Here is a 24,741-nt window from a genome sequence, read left to right on the forward strand (position 1 = left end):
GGATGGATATAACAACAAGTTGGCTAGTTTGTTAGTTGGATGACTTTTGTTACTTTTATGCTCATTTAGGATCTTGATCGGCACACCTCCTGGGTAAATGGACAGGTGTTATTTAGTCAGTTAGTTAGTTAGTTAGTCAAACACTACTGTTTGCATTCATTGTGTAAACAATAGCAGTGTGCACACTGTGTTAGTAAGTTCAAAAGATTTGAAACAGCATGAGGAGGGCATGTTGACAGAATGTTCATTTTTAGATGAACCCTTATTTACTTAAATCCTACATCAGTTAGTGAGCTTTCTCTCTTCAGTCACTATCTCTCTCTTGGTCTGGATGTGTTGACGGAGGAGAATCTGTTATTCCTGGAGAGCGCTTTCATCTGAAATTCTCATTCCTTATTCATTCGTTTACCGCCTCCTCCATCCATCAGGCGTCTGAAGTAGGAAAACACCTCAGGCTACCAGCACAAAACTGCCCTTTTGCCCTTCTCCCTCAGCCGTCCGCTGTCAATCTATCCATCCTTTCCTCTCCTCATCTGTCACTCTTTCCCATATTGTTCTTTCCATCTGCCTCTGTCTGTCTGCGCTTCAACTTTTCAACTCTTTCTCACCTCTCCTCTCAGTTCCTGTTCTTACACCTTTTCTGTCACTCGTCCTCCTCTTCTTCCCTAACTTTCTCTGAATAGCAATTTAAAAGCTATTCTCAATTTTGGATGGTGCACCACCCTGGTACACACCATTCCCTGCAACCGCAGTAGGTATTTAAGTGAAAATTATACGATAAATTAACTTTTACGATGTAAAAATGTAATGTTGGTGGGAAGGGCTTACATGGCTGAATGAGTCCCTAGTGGACGCCTCAACCCTGCGTCTGCATCCAAACGGTTTCCCGCGAGGCTGTACTCTTGGCTGCCGCCAAACAGCAGTGGCTGGGTGAATGGCATGTGGTCATTGTGTGGTCTGTTTACACTGCTGGAGCGGTTGTGTCACAGTCACAGGCGGCCTGGAGTGGTAACGTGTTTGAGTGTGTGAAGACACAGTGCTTTGCCAAGTCGAAGGACTCTGCTCATGTGGTTTGGCCAGTTTTGTACACTTCACATAAAGCGTCTGTTCTCACGTTACCATACAGATGCCATCTACCACAGGGGGAAAACTGAAACGTACTAACCACCCTTGATGTCTTGGATGTACACAAAGTGTACATATTGTATTGAGTATTATAAATCTTTGGAAAAATGAGTCTGCTCAGTCCGTCGTGTAGTGCTATCAATGTGCATAAACATCCAGGAATCATAAAACAAGAATTTATGTAATTGTTTTGTAAAGGCATGGACTTTATTCCTTTTTATGACAAGGCAAGGTTTGTTCAGGTTGTAAAATGTCATGTGGTGCAACTCCCCAAAAATATAATATTCATAAATGTATAAATTATTAAAATATTATTAATATATTTTACAAATGCAAATGCATTTTGTTTAAAAATTGTTAATTATTATTTTATTAATTAATTAATTAATTAATAAAATATTAAGATATTAGTATATTTCACAGATAATTATGCATTTTGCATATGCATTGTTTTTGAAACGTTAAAAGGTCTTCATTATTATTATTATTTATTAATTTATGAAATATTAAGATAAAATATATTTCACAAGTACAAATGCATTTAGTATTTTTGAAATGCAAAAAGTCTATTATTATTATTATTATTATTATTATTATTATTTATGAATTTAGAAAATATTAAGATGTTAAAAATATATATCAAAAGTACAAATGTATTTTATATTTTTCCAGCATTAAAGTTTTATTATTATTATTCATTAATTAAAATATTAAGATATTATTAATATATCACACATACAAATGCATTTAGTATTTTTGAAACATTAAAGTCTATTATTATTATTATTATTATTATTATTAATGAATTTATAAAATATTTAGATCTAAATATATTTCACATACAAATGCATTTTTGTATTTTTGAAACATTAAAAAGTCTATTATTTTTATTATTATTACTATTCTTGTAGTAGTAGTAGTAGTAGTTGTTGTTGTTGTTATTATTATTATTAATTAATTTCTAAAATATTAAGATATTAGTATATTTCATAAATACAAATGCATTTTGTATTTTTGAAACATTAAAAAGTCTTATTATTATTGTTATTAATGAACATAAAATATTAACATATTAATATATTTCACAAATGCATTTAAAAAGTCTATTATTAGTAGTAGTGTTGTTGTTGTTGTTTTTTATTAATGAACATAAAATATTAACATATTAATATATTTCACAAATAGATGTTTTGTATTTTGAAACATTAAAGTTTAATTATTATGAATTTATAAAATATTAAGATATTAAAAATATATATAACAAATACAAATGCATTTTGTATTTTTGAAACATTTAAGAGTGTATTGTTATTATTATGAATTTATGAAATATTAAAATATGAATATATTTCACAGCTACAAGTGCATTTTGTATTTTTGAAACATTAAAAAGTCTATTGTTGTTATTATTATTTATGAATTTATAAAATATTAAAATATTAATATATTTCACAACTACAAATGCATTTTGTATTTTTGAAACATTAAAAAAAATATTATTATTATTATTATTATTATTGGTGAATTTATAAAATATTAAGATATTAAAAATATATATCACAAATGCATTGTGTATTTTTGAAACATTAACAAGTCTTTTATTATTAGTAGTAGTAGTAGTAGTAGTAGTATTTGAAAATAATACTTAAGAAACAGGTTATTCAATGTAAAAAATGTGGGGTGGGACTATCAGGAAAAAAGTTTGGTAATGTTAAAAAAAAAAAAGGAAAGAAAGTCATTTCAGAGTTTTGATGAACAATTATAAAGTTGAATTTTTTTATATGCACGAATTATGTGTAATAAATGTGAAGAGGAAAACATACACGTTTCAGCTTTATATATATTTATATAACTCTCTTAAATACAAAGCCATACTGTTTATTTGTGTATTTTAAATCCCAATTATATACAGTCACGGCTGCATATATGAATCTCAGGGGAAATTACTTTAAAATCAAATATTTCCTCTGAATCCGTGTCTAGTATTTTTCAAGCCTGACTTGAAGTTTCCATTCCTTCATATTTCAGAATAGCAGTCAGTCAAACGCAGTGCCTCAGGTTATTTTTTTCCCGTCTGATATTTCCTTACCTGACACTCAGGTATGAGCGTGCGTGCGAGTGTATAAGCGACACACGCGATCCAAAAGTGCAGCTTGTGAATGTTTGCAAAAGACAGTCTCAAACTGTCCGAATATCAAATGGGCTGTATAATCCTATGCTCAAAGTTTCTCTACATACAATATTTAGTGTGAATATCAGTCAGAGCTGGAACAGAAGGCCCTCAAGGGCCCAACGGAGAACAGGTCACTGGCATGAAAGGCTGTTTGAGTCACAAAAATGGAGTGATGAGGGGGGGACAGATGAAAAGAGACTTGACGGATGATAAACCAGCAAGAAAGAGCAAGGCGAACAATAAACAATATCTTCATACACTGGTAGTGAAAACATTGGTTTTACAACATAGCTAGACATGCCTTTTGTGCAGTATGAATGTGCTAATTAGTTAAAACTTTGAGTTAGTGTGATGCAAAGTCATGCACTAGCAGACTGAAATCTCAAACGTGGCCGCCACGTCGTCTTTTCAAGTGTTAATCAATGGAAAGCCACACTATGGGAACATTATGACCTGAAATTTCATTTTACAGCTGCACAGTGGTATAGCACATTCAAGCTTTAGTCTCCTCACAATGTGCGTTAAATGGCTGATGTCGAACGCTCTTGTAATTTTGATTTGCCTCTTTAATGCAAGGCTCCCACCAGATGGAGTTATTTAGCTGGATTGTGATCTGTAATAGCCCATTGCACATATTCACAAGCCATTTTTATGTAATCCAGCACTGTTTTAAACAAACAAAAAGGTTAATGCTGGAATCAAACCAAAAGAAAACTAAATCGCTTGAAAGAGGAAAAACGATGGAGATCGATGAGGTGGGAGAGAAAGCGAGTGCCAAAAAGACAAAGGGATTCTTGCATGCTCTTTTGCATACGGTGTGTTTTTCCAGGATACATCAGAGAAGGGTTAATGTTTTCTGTAACAGGCGGCATTCCCAGATGGAAGACTTTTAGCTGATGAACTTAATTGGCATGACATGGGCCGGGCAGCGCGCCAACTGGCCAGACCCCTCTGCAGCTGCGCATAGAGAGAGAACTTTCATCTCATTTATTTCCAAGATCCTTTCCTTGTCCAATTATGCCTTCAAAAACAACAACAACAAACACTACATTACTGTAAAACCTCTTGAAAGGAATATACTTCAGCTGAAAGCAAAATTCTGAAATCATTTGCTCACCCTCACGTCGTTACAACTTGCATGACGATGTGTTCACATGGTTCTCTTGGTCCAGACCAAGAACATGATGCATTTAAATGATACATTTTGGTTTGATTAGCATTTACATCATCATTTTAAGTGCTGGGGTAACACATTACAAGTAACACAAGTTACGTAATCAGATAACTTTTTCAAGTAACTAGTAATGTGTTACTTTTTAATTGAAAAGAAAATATGTACGAAAATATCTGAGTAATTATTTCTGGTGTTGTGGTAACACATTACAAGTAACACAAGTTATGTAATCAGATTACTTTTTTCAAGTAACTAGTAAAGTAACCCATTACTTTTTAATTTAAAAGAAAAAATCTGAATGATTATTTTCAATGTAGGGGTAACACATTACATGTAACACAAGTTATGTAATCAGATTACTTTTTTCAAGTAACTAGTAAAGTAATGCATTACTTTTTTTAATTGAAAAGAAAATATGTGCGAAAATATCTGTTATCTATCTATTATTTTTGGTGTTGAGGTAACACATTACACGTAACGAGCTACTTGCAAGCAGATTACTTTTTTCAAAATATCTGAAAAAAAAATATCTGAGTGATTATTTTCAGTGTTGGGGTAACGAATTCACATAACTTGTGAAGTAATTACTTTTTTTCTGTTCACATGGTTCTCTTGGTCCAGACCAAGAAACTGATGCATTTAAATGATACATTTTGGTTTGATTAGCATTCACATCGTCTTTTTAAGTGTTGTGGGTAACACATTACAAGTAACATAAGTTACGTAATCAGATTACATTTTTCAAGTAACTAGCGAAGTAACGCATTACTTTTTCATTTAAAAGAAAATATCTGAGAAAATATTTGAGTGATTATTTTCAGTGTTGGGGTAACACATTACAAATAGCGCGAGTAATGTAATCAGATTACTTTTTCAAGTAACTAGTAAAGTTTTGAAAAGAAATTGAAATTGAAAAGAAAATATGTGAGAAAATATCTAATTATTTAAGTAATTATTTGAGTAATTATTTTTGGTGTTAGGGTAACACATTACAAGTAACATGAGCTACTTGTAAGCAGATTACTTTTTTCAAGTAACTAGTAAAGTAACCCATTACTTTTTTATTTAAATGAAAAAGCTGAATGATTATTTTCAATGTAGGGGTAACGCATTACATGAGTTACGTAATCAGATTAAATTTTTCAAGTAACTAGTGAAGTGACATTACTTTATAATTTGCAAGAAAATATGTGAGTGATTATTTTCAGTGTTGGTGGTGTAACACATTACAGGTAACTCGAGTTACATAATCATTACTTTTTTATGTAACTAGTAAAGTAACATTACTTTTTTAATTTACAAGAAAATAATAGCGCGAGTAACATAATCAGATTACTTTTTTCACATAACCTGTGAAGTAACACATTACTTTTTTTTGGTTCACATGGTTCTCTTGGTCCAGACCAAGAAACTGATGCATTTAAATGATACATTTTGGTTTGATTAGCATTCACATCTTCATTTTAAGTTTTGGGGCTAACACATTACAAGTAACACGAGTTACGTAATCAGATTACTTTTTTCAAGTAACTAGTAAAGTAACGCATTCATTTTTAATTTAAAAGAAAATATCTGAGAAAGTATTTGACTGATTATTTTCAGTGTTGGGGTAATGCATTACAGATAACGCAAGTAATGTAATCAGATTACTTTTCTCAAGTAACTAGTAGAGTAACATTTTTTTAATTGAAAAGAAAATATGTAAGAAAATATCTGAGTAATTATTTTCGGTGTTGTGGTAACACATTACAAGTAACACGAGTTACTTGTAAGCAGATTACTTTTTTCGAGTAACTAGTAAAGTAACCCATTAATTTTTAATTTAAAAGAAAAAATCTGAATGATTATTTTCAATGTAGGGGTAACGCATTACAAGTAACTTGTGTTATGTAATCAGATTACTTTTTTCAAGTAACTAGTAAAGTAACATTACTTTTTTAATTTACAAGAAAATATCTGGGAAAATATCTGAGTGATTATTTTGTAACGCGTTACAAGTACTGCGAGTTACGTAATCAAATTACTTTTGTCAAGTAACTTGTAAAGTAACGCATTACTTTTTAATTTAAAAGAAACTATGTGAGAAAATATCTGAGTGATTATTTTTTGTTTTGGGTAATGCATTACAAGTAATGCAAGTAATGTAATCAGATTACTTTTTCAGGTAACTAGTAAAGTAATGCATCACTTTTTTTATTTAAAAGAAAATATCTCAGTTACTTTTTTAAATAAGTAATGCCTGTTACTTTGCTTTCCCAGATATAAGGTTGCAACCTAATTGGACAGCTTTTATGATGTATAATTTATGACAGAACTCATGACAGCGAATAGGGGTGTCATGATAAATCGATTTGTGGTACGATTCTGCGTTTTTCCGAATACATTGCGATTCTGTCTGGAATCGATTCTGAGCTCAGTTTTTAACAGGACATGATGCTCCAGGCTAGTTTTTAACCGCACTCAAATGCTCATAAAAAAGAGCGTTCTCACATTCAACTGAGTAATTTAAGTATTTAAATGTACTTGCACCTCAGCTCACTTTATTGTAAGTCGATAGTATAAATACAATTGCGGATTCACCCTATCCATTTTCTAAATGCATATTAGATCTTATTGTGAAACATTTAGGCTGCTAATCCACAAAATCCAATCAACAGATGATGAATAGAGCCAAGTGCCAAAAATGGCATCTCAAAGACGCAACAATGTCAATGATGCAATAAGAACCAACAACGATTTGACATATTTTAACTGAATGCAAGTCTAAAGATGTAACTTTGACCTCTCCGTTGGCATTTGCAGTTACAGATGTAACATGAACCTAAAATTCCACCAAATCCACAGAAATGCAACCAAACTGATTTCCAAAAATATTAATCTCCATTGTAGGCTTAATAACAGTGTTTTTTAAATTATTTGTTTTTTACCCTTCCTAAAATTCCATAGCTCTTTTTTAATGCTTACAACCTTTATAAATACATCTGTAAAAATATAACACATTTTTCACTTTCTCACCATGCCAGGCTGGATCTCAGAGGGGATCATGGGAAGGTAAAACATGCCCTAAATAAAAGTCTGGAGCTGCTTCTCGCCGCATTGACCCACTAATGGAAAGAAATTAGGGTTATGAATTCTGAGGCCATGAGGGCTAGATACATCTGCTACAATTTTAGGATGTAACTGATTATGCTCAAATCCTGGAGGAGGGGGAATGCTGGCGCAAAGCGACGAGACCTCAAGTTAAAACGACCTTTTGTTTTACTGCGCCACGTTATTGGGGTACGTCCTGTACGTGTTGTTATTGCAAACCGAAATTTCAATTCTGGATTGTTTGTGGTTGTGTGTTGCCTTTGTTTGCTGCATGCTGTGTCGTGTCCTCAGACTGAAACATGTGGCTGTAATAAATCGCATAAATCCTCTTCTCTGCCTGTTAATTCACTTCCCCTATGAGTTTAAGCCGAGCTGTTTTTTAGGCCATTTAAAACCACAAAATTCCCTCTGGATTCTCAAAACACGGTATCTGGAATTTTTTCAGTGTTTACTCGCACTGTCTGGCCCTCGGGCGACGCGCGTGCACTTTCTCTCTTCATCTTTCTTTCCTCTCTCTCATTCTGTTGATTATTTCACAAACCCTGTTTTCCTTCATGAGCTCTTTCCATTCTCTCTCACACACTACATCTGGTCACAAGAACCTCCGCCTGTGCATTTTACACTTACATAATGCGCCAGAGCGAGCCAAAGAGAAAAAGAGATGGGAAATTGGAAGGAGATTAAATGTCCATTGACACCTTTATTCAGCAGCAGTGTGTTTGGTGCAGTCATGTGACTTTAAAGTCAGCGTGAAATTAAAATGCACCCTATTTGCTTTCATAATAAATGTTCCTAGTCATATTGTGCATGTTATTGTAAAGAATGAATGTTATGGTCTTCATAGCCTTTCTTCAAAATGCAGTAACTTGCTCTGTCTTTAAACGACTTTACTTTTCTGATGATGTCACCTAGGCCACACAGGCCATTGGTTTATGTTAATTAGCCAGATACTGTATGATCGTTTTTGCCTACTGTTGTAAGTACTGTTAAAGGAAAAGTCCACTTCCAGAACAACAATTTACAAATAGTTTACTCACCCCCTTGTCATCCAAGATGTTCATGTCTTTCTGTCCTCAATCGTAAAGAAATTATGGTTTTTGAGGAAAACTTTTCAGGATTTTTCTCCATATAATGGACTTCATTGGTGCCCCGATTTTGAACTTCCAAAATGTAGTTTAAATGCAGCTTCAAAGGGCTCTAAACGATCCCAGCCGAGGAAGAAGGGTCTTATCTAGCGAAACGATCGGCCATTTTTTTCTAAAAATAAAAATTTGTTTACTTTTTAAGCACAAAAGCTTGTGTAGCACAGGCTCTGGGATGTGCGTCCACAGGTCGTTTTTGAACGATTCGTTCATTTTGAACGAATCTTTAATGTGACTCGGGAAGAACGAGTCGTCTCATGGAGTGATTCGCGCATTTGCTACATCCTATTAGGTTCTGTACTAGAATTAGTTCACCTGTTTCGAGTCTTCATGTTTTTCGAGTTGTTCGTTCATCTTATAGGGCTGTCACGTGATGCTGATTTTGCTAAAATGAACTAAATGACTCAAAAAGATTCAATCAATTTGCTGAACGAGACTCAAGGTCGGTCTGTAAAATGATCCGAACTTCCCATCACTACTACGAATCACATCTTCGAATCACCACAAGTTCATCGTCTGTGTTCTCTGGCTCAAAAAGGTTGAGTATGTCGAAAAACTCCATGTTATTTTCTCCTACAACTTCAGAATTGTCCGACCTTGTACCTTTTTGTTTGTAAACAGCGTTTGACTTACTTGCACTTTCTTAGTCTTTGCGCATTCGCTTTGTAAACACTGGGTCTGTGCTTCCGCGTGACCTTTCGACGTGATTCAATAGTACGTGAACGTGCATCCCAGAGCCTGTGCTACATGAGCTTTTGTGCTTAAAAAGTATACAAATTTTAATTTTCAGAAAAAAATGACCAGTTGTTTCGCTAGATCCTCGGCTGGGATCGTTTAGAGCCCTTTGAAGTTGCATTTAAACTACATTATGGAAGTTCAAAATTTGGCACCAATGAATTCCATGATATGGAGAAAAATCCTGAAATGTTTTCTTCAGAAACCATAATTTCTTCACTACTGAAGACAGAAAAACATGAACATCTTTGATGACAAGGGGTTGAGTAAATTATTTGTGAATTGTTGTTCTGGAATTGGACTTCTCCTTTAAGTATATTGAGATGAAATTTAGTGTGACTTTATTTTAAAATATTCTTTTTTTACTCATATATTCATACAACTTACCAAGCTAAATGGCTTGGGATGTTGATTTTAATACAGAATCTGTATTGAAATGATATTGAACAGACATCAGTTTGTACAGATTAATACATATTGATGTCTGTTCACTGTCATTTGTAGTCTCCAACATGATTTGATATGCAAATATGTCTCACAATGTCAAAATCTCCCACTCCAATCCATCACACTTTAGGACAGCAAAGGATCGGTCATAATTTATACTGCCCGTCCTCTACTTCCTGTAACAGCAAGGTTATACTGTAGCAAGTGGACTACATGTGCTGCATTCACGTTCTCCTGGTAAGTTCGTATTTACAAGTTGGGAAGTCAAGTTGGGATGATTTTAACAATGTCCTTACTACCTTTCTGGGCCTTGAACGTGGTAGTTGCATTGCTGACTATGCAGGGTCAGAAAGCTCGTGGATTTCATCAAAAAATATCTTAATTTGTATTCTGAAGATGATCGAAAGTCTTACAGGTTTAGACATGAGGGTGAGTAATTAATGACAGGATTTTCATTTTTGAGTGAACTGTCGCAATTGTAAACTACTAATCACAAACTCAATCTACAGACTTTGCATCTATTGTGTCTGCAGTGTTTTCAGACTGCCACGCCACCAGCTCAAAGAAAGTGTTTCCCACTAGTCATTACCACATTGTGGTGGCATTGCGAACCTATTGCGAAATCTATACTCTGTGCAAATTTTCTGATTGCGTGGATTCCTACAGAAGCTTATATGTGCCCAAGAACAAACATATTAAAGAGGTAATTGCAACTCTTTATCTCACAAAAGCAAATTTATATCTCATCTTTTTTTTTTTTTTTTTTTTTTTTTTTAGAATGCTTAATTTACGTCTCACAGTTTTGCCTTTTTACAACTCGCAATTACAAAAAAAAAAAAGGTGCTTCATGATGCCAGATAGAAGAAGTTTTTTTTGTTTAAATGGTTCCATAAAGAACCGTTAGCATCTGATTTCACAAAAGGTTCTTTTTGGTAAAATAAGGTTCTTCAGATTATAAAAAGGTAAGAAAGAGACTGAATGGTTCTTTGTGGAACCAAAACTTGTTCTTCTATGGCATCGCTGTGAAGAACCTTTAAAGCAGCTTCATTTTGAAGAGTGTACCTCGCAGTTCTGAAGAAAACCTCATTTTTATTCCATGGCATGGAAAAGCTTCCATAGATTCTGTTTAAATTTTTGCCACCAAAATTTGCGGCAAACAGTGGAAAACAAGACCAAATCTCAGCGTGACAGTTCACCCAAAAATGAAAAATTCTGTCATTAATTACTCACCCTCATGTCATTCCAAACCCATAAGACCTTCGTTCAGCTTCAGCACACAAATAAAATATTTTCATGTTACTCTCGTGAACATGCATCGAAAGCTGACACGGAGAAGAAGAAATTGTTGAACAAAGTGATTATTTTTGTTTTGCTTGCGCACAAAAAGTATTCTCCTAGCTTCATAACATTACGGTTGAACCACTGATGTCACATGGACTATTTTAACAATGTCCTTACTACCTTTCTAGGCCTTGAACGTGTCAGTTCCGTTTCTTAGTATTAATATCTTAATTAGTGTTCTGAAGATAAACAAAGGTCTTATGGGTTTAGAACGACATGAGGGTGAGTAATTAATGACAGAATTTACATTTTTGGTGAACTATATAGTTAAAATCAGGTATCAGTTCAGATTTATTGCATGCTAAAGCTGTGTCTGTATGTGATAGAGTGATTTGTATAACAAAGAATGCGAAGCATAAAGGAAAGCAGCATTTTTGGATAAAGATCTGTAGTTCGTGACACGCTTATAGGCAGATGACTGAGGAAAGACTGTGTCGTGTTTGATAGTGCGAGACGCTACTCCGATTCGAGCTGCCACAACAGGTGAAGCCTGAAGTTAATTACTGGAGAGATGGGAGGCCCGGCCACACTGATGCGCTTGCTAGCAATCGGAGCTTAGTTCAGTTAAAGAACAGACCACATCTATCAAAGCAATCGATACTCACTGACAAAGGTAGTCTCTCTTTTCTTTCATTGTGTGCATGCGTGTGTTCAGTAGGCTAACATACGCTTGTGCGCGCACACATCTCACTGTAAAAATGCTTTAATTTATATTGTTTATAATATGTTTTAGAATTTATATAACAAGATATTTTAGAAGAAGAGTGGTAACCAAACAGTTCCAGTCACAAAATGCTTTGTGGAATGGGTGAAACATTGTTACTGTATTTTTACAGTGAATTTCATGTGTCAATAGGTGGCCAAATTATCTATCCAAACCAAAAAAGTCCTGTGGTACCTTAGTAAAGATGAAACTGTAATAACTCCCTTTGTGTTCCACAGAAGAAAAAGTCATACAGGTTTTGAACAGCATGACAGAACAATGATGATAGAATTTTCATCTGTTTAATAAGCAAGCTGCTCATTAATTTACAAGGTTATCATAGAGCCACTATGACTCACCAAATAAAGAGAGTGTTTATTTGTTATTTCGCTTAATTGTTAAAGGCAGTCAACGCTAGGTGTTACACGTTGCTCGTTTGTCATTAGCAGTCATAGGTGATCATTTATGCGGTGTGATTGGCAGCTGGAGGCGGGAGCGGCGGGGGTGCGGAATAATTGGAACTTCAATGCCCACAATCCCTGTAGACTGCACACCGCCCTCCTCACCGGCCGCAGCCAATCAGCGGCCGCGAACGCGGCGATTGGAGCTTTGCAGCCTCTGATGTCAAAAGCCAACGTGGGGCTTAGACGGTTTGATTGGTTGGAACGGATAAGTCGCTATGGCCAATCAGAGAAGCGCTGGAGAGTGCCCGACAGCCGCGAAATTTTAAGGTGGTCTGCAGAAAGGTGAGGGGACTGATTAATCTCGTGTAATTAGCTCTTTTGATATTTAAATAACGTATTTTATATCTAAATCACGTATAAATAAGTAGAGTAAATAAAATTAAATGAGTCTGGTGATATTTAGATTTAGGAAAACATGACTCCGAAGTTTGTTAAGGAAAGCTGTCACGACACTCGCCAAACTTTGCTCAGCAGCAGCATCATCATCTTTTATAAGCTTTTATAAGTTTCTACTAAAACTATTTATAAAATATGTCTCGTGTACAATATATGTGATCCTGGACCACAAAACCAGTCTTAAGTAGCACGGGTATATTTGTAGCAATACCCTGGTGAAAAAAACAGCATATGCTGGTAGGTATGTTTTGATGCTGGTTTAAGCTGGTCCTTTGCTGGTTTATGCTGGTCCTTAGCTGGTTTAAGCTGGTCCTTTGCTGGTTTTTGCTGGTCAAGGACCAGCATGAACCAGCAAAGGACCAGCATAAACCAGCATCAAAACATACCTACCAGCATATGCTGGTTTTTTTACCAGGGTAGCCAAAAATACATTGTGATTTTTTCTTTTATGCCAAAAATCATTAGGATTTTAAGTAAAGATCATGTTGCAAGAAGATATTTTGTAAATTTCCTACCATAAATATATCAAAACCTAATTTTTGTTCAGTAATTTGCATTGCTAAGAACTTCATTTGGACAACTTTAAAGGTGATTTTCTCAATATTTTGTTTTTTTGCACCCTCAGAATTTAGATTTTCAAATAGTTGTATCTGGGTCCTATCCTATTGTCCTGTTTATTTGTCCCAGCTTATTTATTTAGCTTTCAGATAACATATAAATCCCAATATCTTAAAATTGACCCTTATGACTGGTTATTGTTGCTATAGGAGTTATTGACATGCAAGGAACTTTTTATCACGTTACTTGTGAAGGAATCTCCATTGGATTCGGATCAAATGTGAATCGGATGCTGAAAAAACAGGTACATTTACGAATGATATACATTTATACTATAATATGTTTATTGCTAGATAGTATGTCAAAGTGTATATGTTGCTATTGTGATATGTGATTATCAGGTTTCTTTTCTCCTAATTTTCCTTATTTCAGATCTTATGCTAAACCTGTTGACGCTGTACCTGGACACCGTTATGCAGAAGCCTAACCGGTTCAGGGCAGATTATTCTCTCGTCGGTCATTTCCATGATGTCTGTTTGTGCTCAGCCAGCTTCATCACGTATCAGTAAGAGGCTGAAGGAAGAAAGTCGTGTGAATAATTACCTGTCTAATCCGCGCAATTAGATAACGGCGATTAGGGCAATCCCTGACCGGAGAGGTGTTGCAGACAGAGGGATGACTAACAGGGGACGCCTCTGAGATCACGCTAATATGACGGAGGAGAACAAGAGAATGATGAAGAGATGTGGACGATACTGGTAGGGATGACTGGATTGTTGAACTGCCTGAAATTTGCTGATGTGTCTTTTCAGGCACACAAACAAGCAAAGTGAACAAGTTCTGGATGAAACAAGGTCGTAAGTGTTGCAATCACAACTAAATTTGCCAGTTTATTTCTCAAAGGGAGGATAAATGGTCATCTGTCGGAGGGGAATGTGCAAATATGGGGTGAGACACAAGCGGAATTGCTGGCAAATTGAATCATTCCTCACCTCTATTTTTCTTTCTTATTTCCACATCCCTTGTTTTCTCCCCCGAGGCAAATTTAATTGCTCAGAGGGTGCTCTTTGAAAGCCCAGGAGCCTTATTTGTGATTTCAGTCATGCTTCATTGAAGTATGCATTTTATTGCTGATATTTCTTCCAAAAAAGTAAATTGAGACAAATGAGACAGCTGTAGATATGCAGTGAGTAAAATAACAACTAACCATTTATGTAAGTAATTTTTTAGATATAACTTTCATGATGCATCATCAATTGGTCATATTGGCGGCACTGAACGTAAACAATGCTACTGAACCGAACTAAACTAGCATATTTTTCTGATTATTGCTGCTGAAAATGGTCGATTATTGTGATGTTTTGGGCTGTACTAATCGGTCAGACCAGAAAAAATATTTGGAGTACTATAGACTGCCAAAAGTTATAACAAATCAAGGAGAAGAGTGCAAAAAACTGAGGTACAAAAGGCGTTTTTGGTTGGCCAAACTGAACCAGGATTTCCAGGACAAGAATCTTCACAACATTCATGTTTGTTCTCATCATTTCCAGTCGGGTAGGTGAAATATTACACTAATATCTTAATTAAAACTGCTTGCATGTATCTTTACCACCTATTAACTTTAGTTTGCCAAAATTTTGCACCCTTTCCTACTTACTAAGTCCTTCTTTATATGATTCAGCAGTTTCCACAAGCTTTTTCTGTGGTTTAGACAGCATAAATTAGCAGAACAACAATAGTACATTAACCATGCAGTCCATGCTGTTGTTTACATCCAAGTATCGCCAATATGGCCGTGCATCTAGGTAATTGACCAAATCATGACATAAGTGCAAACCCTATTTAATAATTTGGTCTTGAAGAATTAAATGAGTAATATTTGACTGCATATTGAAATGTGTGACTTTTGATTGCAGACTTGTCAAATCTGAGCACGTTTTGAGACATTTGAGATCTGATCTGGAAGAAACATGAGAGATTACTGTGGTAAGTAAAAAAAAAAATAAAAGCAGACTATTAAACAAATGTCTCTGCCCTCTAAGAACGACAATGAAGATATCTAATTCATGTTTTTTTTTTCCCCTGTAGGTCTGTATTCAATGCAACGGCAACAAGAAATCCTGTATCATTGGTTGTACGCATGTATTGGTGTCTATTTCTGTCTCTATCTCTCCGTCTGTCTATCCTCTATCTATCTCGCCTGGTCCACCTTAAGTGCAGCTTGAGCAGGCTGTCGTGTTTGTGTTGAAGCCAACAGGCACAATATATTACAGTCTAGGGCTCGCTGCTGAAAAGCCTGCTGGATCTTCCAGTGACCTGCTGTTCTTTCCTGCTTTCCTGTGTGTGTTTTTTCTTCCTCTCTAGATTTAGATTAAAAACAAAGCCCGTTCCTCCTTCTCCTTGCCTTTTTAGACCTCAGCAAAGAAGCCCTGTAGTTTTGAGGTACTGTTACAAGCTTGGAAGACTCGAATGGAGATACGTGTTTGTTTTTGTAGCTTGTTGGGGACATTTGCAGAAGGACAGGACCGGGGACAGCTGGACGTGATTCTTCGGAATTCCCTGCTCTCCTGAGCTGTCGGACTGAGAGCCGGACAGTAACGGAGTGGGACGTCAGGGAATTCTTGGGGGAAGTGTGAGTAAGGGGATCTGTTTTAGGAAGACCCCTCGTCGGATGCACTGACAGCCTTCTGCGGCTCGGAAAGGACAGAGCCGGGTTCCCGAGCTCGATTCGGGGCTCTGTCCCCTGGTGGAGGGGGGACGCAGGAGTACGGAGGGTCAGCGCGTTGACCGTCAAACCGATAGCCGGCATCCCTCCGGTGACCATGTACCCGCAGGGCAGACACCCGGTAAGTGCTACGCTCGCTCGTTCTCCCACATCCTTGACAAACGGGACAGATGAAGCGACTGGGTGTAAGACAGATGTCTCTTCAGACTTTCAGTTGCACGTACGCATATTCATCTTCACCCAGGTGTCCTCAAGAGCCAGCTGATAGAAAGTTGTGTGGGAGGAATCAAACACAATGTGTGTCTGAATTAGTTTGTGTAATAAACCTTTCTCAACGCCCCCTCTAATAGATGTCATAGTGCGTTTGGGCAAATCTGGAGTGGTTTAGATGTTATATATGTGTGTGTGCATGTGGGTGGGGTTGGATAGGGCTCACTGTGGGAAGTTTATTTGTTATCTGTGACCCATCTTTGGTTTATTGATGTTTCTAGAATTTGAGGAATCTACTGTACATTGCAGCCTGCTTTAAGTATGGTTTGCCGTACAAGCCTAAACTTGTAATATATGACAGCAAAAGGCATCAGATGTGTTCATGAATGAATGAAAGGTCCCTTGAGACTGATTTAGTGTGCATGTTGTGCACTCGCCCCATAGACTTCCACTCTTTTCACAAAAACTATCAAGAATGATGCAGAATGAGACTTCACCTTAAAATCTGAAGAAAACATTTTTTATAAATAAACTACTTTTGCATTGTGACTTTTTTTTATGATATTTGTGACCCTAGACCACAAAACCAGTCATAAGGGTACATTTTTTTGGATCATCTTAAGCTAAATAAATAAGCTTTTTCACTGATGTATGTTTTGTTAGGATAAGACAATATTTGGCAGAGATACAACTATTTGAAAATCTGGAATCTGAGGGTGCAAAAAAAATCTAAATATTGAGAAAATCGTCTTAAAAGTTGTCCAAATGAAGTTATTAGCAATGCATATTAATAATCACGAATTAAGTTTTCATATATGTACGGAAGAAAATTTATAAACTATATTCATGAAACATGATCTTTACATAATATCTTAATGATTTTTGACAATAATTTTCACCCATTCAATGTATTGTTGGCTGTTGCTACAAATATACCCGTGCAACTTATGACTGTTTTTTTTGTGGTCCAAGGTCACATTTATATATTTGTTTCCTTATGGTTTTAATATGCTTTTTCGTCCTCTTAGATTAAAAAAGTAAATTTAACCTTCTCCCTCACTTTTTTAGACCTCAGCAAAGAGGCCATCAGATTAAAGAATGAAAGATGTTTGTGTGAGATTCAGCCTTACGATCGTGAAATGTCCAGAATGTGTCCTATTTGACCAAAAAATCAAGTATAATTAGGTTTTGCATAAAGAAAATTTTAGCATTTGAGTCAGCTGATTATTATTATTTTTTAGAAACTAAGATATGAGCATAGACTTTAGTTATATTTTGCATAACAAAAGAGATAGTTTCAGGACAGTTTTTGCATGACATTTTTTTTTTCTTTCAATGAGGTGGTGAATTATTACATTTCCTAAGTAAAGATTCACCCGTAAGTGCGTTACTGTCAATGGATTTTTAAAAATGTATTTCTGTGGTAAACACCAACATGATACAAATTCTTATTATTCAACTTTTTAATTTAAAAAAAAATAATATTACTGTCAATACAGTCATGTCCTGAGGTTCCCAGCCAGAGTGATCGAAATGTAATTTATAACAAAACAGTGAACGAACTCCAAAGGGCCAGTGAAATCTGCAGCCAGGGTTTATTTTTACCCTCATGGCCTGTGAAACATGACCTGCACCAGTAAAAAGGTGTGAGAAAGGTCTCTGTGTGTAGCGAAGCATAAACATTGGCTTTTGTGCTCACACCTTTTCTTGTTCTGTAACTTTTTAAGAATCTCCATGTTCGTGAGAATTCTGTTCTCAGAAAACACATGGTTAGAACAGCGTTTATTAGCGGATATAGTTAAGCCAAGCATCACTGTTACGTTTGCTCATACTTATACTTACTCTTTGTTTGCATCTATGGTTCCATGAAGAACCTTTACCATTCATAGAACCTTTTTATTGCACAAATGGTTCTTCTATGGCATCACTTCAGAACCCCCCCCCCCCCCCCTTATTTGGAACCTATAGAAACAACATAGAACCACCCTAGCTTTACATTTTCTTCAAGCAGTGTAAATCTGTCTCAGCATGCTTCAGTCAGTGTTTTACCAGTCCATCAGTAGTTTAGTTTGACCATTAAACATCATCCAGTGCAAATCAGATGGAGCCTGCTGGTGTGAAATGAGTCTGCACATACCTGCCTGCTGAAAGGGTTAAGGCCTGATTTGCAAGGCAAACTGCATCGGGAGGACTGGTAATTGGTTCCACTGGATTTTTGTGGTTAGTGTTATCTGAAGCAGGGGGATTGGAAGGTGGAATGAGAGAAGGGTTACAGCGCTCCGTGCTTCTGAGCCAAAAACAATAACAATAAAAAAAAGCCAGGCAGGGAAAGCTCATAATCCGCTGCAGCCACACCTTCGGTTTCCGACTGTTACAGAACACAAACTTCCAAGGTTGATCAAATGCACTTAAAACTTTGTTTTTAAACCTCAAGATGGAGAGTTTAGATGGTGATGCTGGTATTCAGTTATCTTTTAAGGGTGAGAAGTCCATAGATGTCATATGCGAGGTGTGAGAAACGTGAACTCTCTCCGTTGGAGGTCGGAGGATATGTTGGACATGATGAGAAGTTTGAGAACCTGATACAAATAAGAGGCCGTAATATGAGTGTTAGTGCACGTAGCACATGAGGCATCGGTGTGTTTGCACTATCGCTAATAGTACCTGTGTTTACACTGTGTGGATTTATGGATGTTTTGTAGGCAGGTGCTGGTGTGTGTTGTGCCAGGATGTGAACATTTATATGCATACTGAACTTGTGATCTAATAGTGAAGATGGCATGTAGAGAAAATTCTGTTTGCTATATTTGTATTAAAATATGGTGCAGACAGGCTAGTTACTTGAATGCTGGAAATTTGTGTTAAATGTAGTTTAAGGGTTTTTCATTACTAGCTCATTTTTAGATGATTTCTAGGGACTATAATTATGAAGAATGTATTCTGATTCCTTATAACCATTCCTTTTCCATTAGCAGCTCCTTTAGTAAGCACTTTTGAGGAAAAAATATTTGGAAGAAAGAAGTTCTTACTGCATTTACTGCCCTCGGGAGTTTTCAACCGAATGTAATAACTCAGACACGTATTCCATTTCGTATTTATTGAATTCTTGCAAAAATGTGTTTATCTTGACCTTTAATGACTTTTTACCATTTGACGTGACAAAGTATCAGTCCTTGGTTCAATTTTGAAGAACGTTGTTCAGTAAATGGGTCAGGATAAGTAGCTACTCATTCATTTAAGTGTTTATAAAAAGAACTGGCTCAGAAGATTCATTCATTTGGGAATCGGACTACACTTATAAGTTTGTGATTTACTAAAAAGAACCACTGCATACCATTCATTAGCTGCATATCCATTTTAGAAATGGTGATTTAAAAAAACTATTGTGAATCGGTGCCAATAGGCTCGTGGTTAGTTTGCCGACATACAACATAACTATGCTCATGACTGCCCAAGTTCAATTCCCATCTCAAGGTCCTTTGTCGATCCCACTCCCATCTCCCCACCCAGTACTTTCCTGTCATCTCTTTAAAGGGATAGTTCACCCAAAAATGAAAATTGTCATTAATTACTCACCCTCATGTCTTTCCAAATCCGTGAGACCTTCAGGAACACAATTTAAGATATTTTTGATGAAATCCAAGAGGTCTCTGACCCTCCCATAGACAGCAAGGGTACTACCACGTTCAAGGCTCAGATGATCAGCAAAACAGTCCATGTGACATCAGTGGTTCAACTGTAATTTTACGAAGCTACAAGAATACTTTTTGTGCGCAAAGAAGACAAAAATGTTGACTTTATTCCACATTTTCATCTGTACTACTGCGTCACTTGTGAATGTGCATTCACGAGAGTGTTACCACGATGCATCCATATGGCGTTGACCCAGATCCAGCGTTATGATGTGGAAAACATTCTCCATGCCTTGTTTACACGCAGAGAAAGATGCACACTGTATGAAAGCTATTGAAATCTGTTGGTCTGTGTCAGCACCACCACACGGATGCATCAGGGTACTCTCGTGAACAGTAGAGATGAAAATGTGGAATAAAGTCTGTATTTTTTTTTTTTTTTTTGTGCACAAAGAGTTCTCATAGCTTCGTAAAATTGCAATTGAACCACTGATGTCACATGGACTACTTTGCCAATCAACGCCTTGAACGTGGTAGTACCCTTGCTGTCTATGGGAGGGTCAGAGACCACTCGGATTTCATCAAAAATATCTTAATTAGTGTTCTGAAGATGAAACATGAGTGATTAATGACAGACTTTAATTTTTGGGTGAACTAACCCTTTAACTGTCCTATCTCAATAAAAGGCATAAAAAGCCCATGAAAATAACTTTATGAAAAAACTATTGTGAAATGACTCCGTTTCCATTAACCAATGTTATGCGAATAAAACAGCATTTTTTCCTCTCATGATAAGTCATGGTGAAGGATGTTGGTCATCCATCATGATCAGGTGACCTGTAAATGTGAAAAACTGTTTCCATTGCAGTTTTGTTAAATATTCCTTTTTTTGAGTTGCCTGAAAAACCACCTCATGTGAGCGTTAAAAAACGTTTTTGCGATTTTTGTGAGTTTTTCGAAGTCTGTTCTCTGGGTGTATTTTTTAATTTACAATTTGAAAGGTAATGGAAATGCAGCTAATGTTTAGGAATCGGAATATAACAGGAAACTCCTTATGCTTATTTAGATTCACCGAAAAGAATTGCCACCACTTGTTTGGGAATCAGACTACACTGCTTGCCCTGCATGTTTTAATTCATTACTATGGATCAACTTAAATTCAGATTTATATGTTAGGAAACTGGAGTAGATTTACTAAAACAAACCAGCTCATAAGAATCATTAAGGGCCTGGAAAACAATAATCATTTTAATTCAGTAAAAAGAGCTAGTTTGTAAAAGTCATGCATTTGGTAATTGGACTACTGTTGCGCTGAATTGTTTTGATTCACTAAAAATAATTAGTAAGAGTTATTTGTTCAAGAATCAGACTACATTGGTCACATTTTGCCTTGTAATTCCTTATAAAGAATCAGCTCATGATATTCATTGTTTGAGAATTTAACTATGCTGGTCACAGTGTGTTCAATTGACTAAAAAAATGCATTAGTTGAAAAATGCATAGTTCTTAGCAGAACTAAAAGTCATGAAAGCATTCACTTCGTGACTTTAAATGTGGCTTGCTTTCCAACCCTTGATCATAAATGATTATAGCTGCTTTGATTTTTAATTAATGGCAAAGACTTGATTCTCTGTCTTTTTTTTTTTATACAAAGCAAGAATTGTACCATATTCATACATGTTTTATAGTGTGTTATTGCGTGTATGTGTGTGTGTGAGAGTGAATGCCAGCTTCTGTTGCACTGATGTGGTGGCCAAGCGAAAATTGTAGCCAAATTTCTGGCCACAGAATTCACATATGCTCTTTTAATGAGCTGATAGTTTGAGCTGGTGTGCTCTCCTTTGCTCATTTTTATTCACAGCCGTATTGTTTTAATAAATCTTTTTATTCTGGCCACATTTGGATGTTAAACTTGGTTGCGGGTTTCATATCTTCACACTGTTTTATTATCACTCTATCAAACACATATGAAGACCTTCATTCTTTCTTCCTTTAGGCTCAAACCATTCCTGATTTACTCTCTGAAGTATAAAAGCTGTTTTCTCTGCCTGCCAATCCACGGTTCCTAATCCAGTATTGGACGGCAATGGCTTTTGCTCGGCCTCACAAAGCGAGCTACTCCAGAGCCGCTTTGTCAGTAAGTCGCCAAGATAGTCCAAGCAGCCACCCGACGTCCCAGCATTCAGTGGGGTTTAAGATTGAGTAAAAGCCTCAGAAATGATTGGCAAAAGTGGAAAGACTTTCTCTCAGATCGTTTAATGAGGGTGTGACACCCATTTCAAGGTGTACCTGCTAATCTCAAGCATCTTATCATGATTTTATCCTGGGAATTCCAAGAGTTTGTGGAGACAAGGTCTTGCAGGACTGGGCAGGAAGGAAAGCTTGGGTTTTTTAGAAAGCGAGATCACACACACACTCACACATTTGCCCAGATCCCCCCCGAGATCACACTGACACTTCTCTTCCTCCCACTCTCTGGTGATCCTCATCTATTCGTGCGCCTTTTTGCACTAAATATTTCACCAGCGGATGATTATTTCATAGATGTCTCTATCCCAGCCTGTCTGCGAGGATGCGAGCGGAAAACAGCTCCGTAGACGTCTCGGTAGCTGTCGGCGCTCCTCTTTCGATGCGTCTCTCTCTCCTTCTTCAAGCCGATTTAAGTCACTGTGTCCAAAATAGCAACTCCAGCCGTGATATATGAGATGATCAGAGTGGGCGATTGGGAGAGATTTCATTTCCCACCATTGTTATGGGATCTGCTCGTCTCTCTCTCCCCCTTTGACCTCCCTCAGAAGATAATCTCCAGTAATTCTAGGCTAGCCTGCTGCAGCTCGTCTAAATTGTGATTGACTAGCCGCTGTCCCACATGGCTCGCTGTCTGCCACGTCCCCCTCTGTCCAGATTAACTGGATCAGTTTTGGATTTCAGGATTCCCCCTCCTTCTGTCTGAGACGCACTGTTGTGTCTAAACAGACGCTTCTACCCAGGTTTCCTCCTTGTTTATTTGCATATGTGAGTTTTACACGTATGTTTGCGCTGTTTGTTGCAGAGCTCTTCATTTTAATACAGCCAAACACATTTTTTTTTTCAAAATTCAACTATAGCAAGATGCTTTATCACTTGATTACTTTGATTGTTAATTACTTTTGCTTATGCCTAACATCAAAACCCATCCTGCACAATTTGTGCTGTAGACATGAATGATAGCTCAAAATTTGCAGCTTGTTGAAGCTTCTTAACTGCATAGCAACACCCTAGAAATAGTAGTCACCTGGTTAACCACCCAGAACACCCTATCAGCTATATAGCAACATCCTGATGACTGCATAGCAAATGACCTGGAAGCCTCACAAAACAACCTAACAATTGCATAGCAACACCCTGGAAGCCACCCACAATTACTGAGGAACTGCATAGCAACACCACAGAAACCACCCTTAATGTCTGAGAAATATTGCATAGCAACATTCTAGAAACAGTAGTCGACATCCTGTTAACCACCCCAAACACCCTATCAGCTATATAGCAACATCCTGATGACTGCATAGCAAATGACCTGGAGGCCTCACAAAACAACCCAACAATTGCATAGCAACACCCTGGAAGCCACCCACAATTACTGAGGAACTGCATAGCAACACCCTGTTAACAACCCAGAACACCCTATCATAACTGCAAAACAAGTGACCCGGAAAGCACTAACAATAACTTAGTAATTGCATAGCAACACCCTGGAAACGGTCCAGAACACCCTATCATAACTGCATAACAGATGACCTGGAAACCACATAAAACAACCTAGTAATTACAAAGCACACCCTGGAAACCACCCATAACATCTGAGGAACCGCATAGCAACACCCTGTTAACCACCCAGAGCACCCTATCATAACTACCTAACAAGTGACCTTGAAACAACTCTCAACAACCCAGTAATTTCAAAGCAACACCCTGGAAACCACTCACAATGTCTGAGCAACTGCATAGCAACACCCTAGAAATGGTAGTCAACTCCCTTTTAACCTGAGGAACACCCTGTTAACATCTCACAACACCCTATTTTAACTACATAACAACTGATCTTGAAACAACTCACAACAACCTAGTAATTGCAAAGCAACACCCTGGAAACTACCCGCAACAGCTAAGGAACCGCATAGCAACACCCTGTTAACGGTCTAGAACACCCTGTCATAACTGCATAACAAATGACCTGGAAACCACATAAAACCACCTAGTAATCGCATGCCAACACCCTGAAAACACCCACAACAGCTGAGCAACTGCATAGCAACACCCTAGAAACCACCCATAACATCTAAGGAACTGCTTAGCAACACCCTGTTAACCACTCAGAACACCGTATTTCAACTACATAACAATTGATCTTGAAACAGCTCACAACAACCAAGTAATTGCAGAGCAACACCCTGGAAACCACTCACAATGGCTGAGCAACTGCATAGCAACACCCTAGAAATGGTAGTTAACTCCCTTTTAACCGCCCAGAACACCTTGTCATAACTGCATAACAAATGATCTGGAAAGCACACACAACAACCCAGTAACCGCATAAAAAACACCCTAGAAACTACCCACAACATCTGAGTAACTGCATAGCAACACCCCAGAAACCACCTTCAACATCACCCTTAACAAAAACTGCACATTTTCTTTAGAAAATGTAAAAATCTAATGATAATCATGGAATTCTTCTGTGGCTACATTATATTTTTATGAGATGTTTCCTGGTTGTATATTTTTGTGTTGTTGTGAGAATCTCGTATGATCCTCTGAGTTCTGGCCCTGTGTGGTTTGTGTTG

The 24,741-nt window shown here is 36.9% G+C and overlaps 1 protein-coding gene and 1 long non-coding RNA gene across 3 annotated transcripts in view; both read left to right on the plus strand.

The window, feature by feature from the left end:
• Nucleotides 1-12,630: 12,630 nt before the first annotated feature.
• On the plus strand, nt 12,631-15,482 carry LOC127153998 (uncharacterized). Its single transcript, XR_007825388.1, has 5 exons — nt 12,631-12,676; nt 13,558-13,652; nt 13,781-14,106; nt 15,265-15,334; nt 15,437-15,482. It is a non-coding gene; the product is annotated as an uncharacterized LOC127153998 (long non-coding RNA).
• A 97-nt stretch (nt 15,483-15,579) lies between these two features.
• The window catches only part of tle2b (TLE family member 2, transcriptional corepressor b), a 65,067-nt gene continuing 55,905 nt past the window's right edge, over nt 15,580-24,741 (plus strand). The window contains exon 1 of one of the 2 annotated variants that reach the window (XM_051095329.1): nt 15,580-16,194. In XM_051095329.1, coding sequence (XP_050951286.1) covers nt 16,171-16,194 — 24 coding nt within the window. In that variant the 5' untranslated portion in view covers nt 15,580-16,170. The remainder of the gene's footprint in view (nt 16,195-24,741) is intronic. The other variant, XM_051095330.1, reaches the window with a different exon arrangement.

The sequence above is a fragment of the Labeo rohita genome, chromosome 22, assembly GCF_022985175.1.
Source record: "Labeo rohita strain BAU-BD-2019 chromosome 22, IGBB_LRoh.1.0, whole genome shotgun sequence".
NCBI lineage: Eukaryota > Metazoa > Chordata > Actinopteri > Cypriniformes > Cyprinidae > Labeo > Labeo rohita.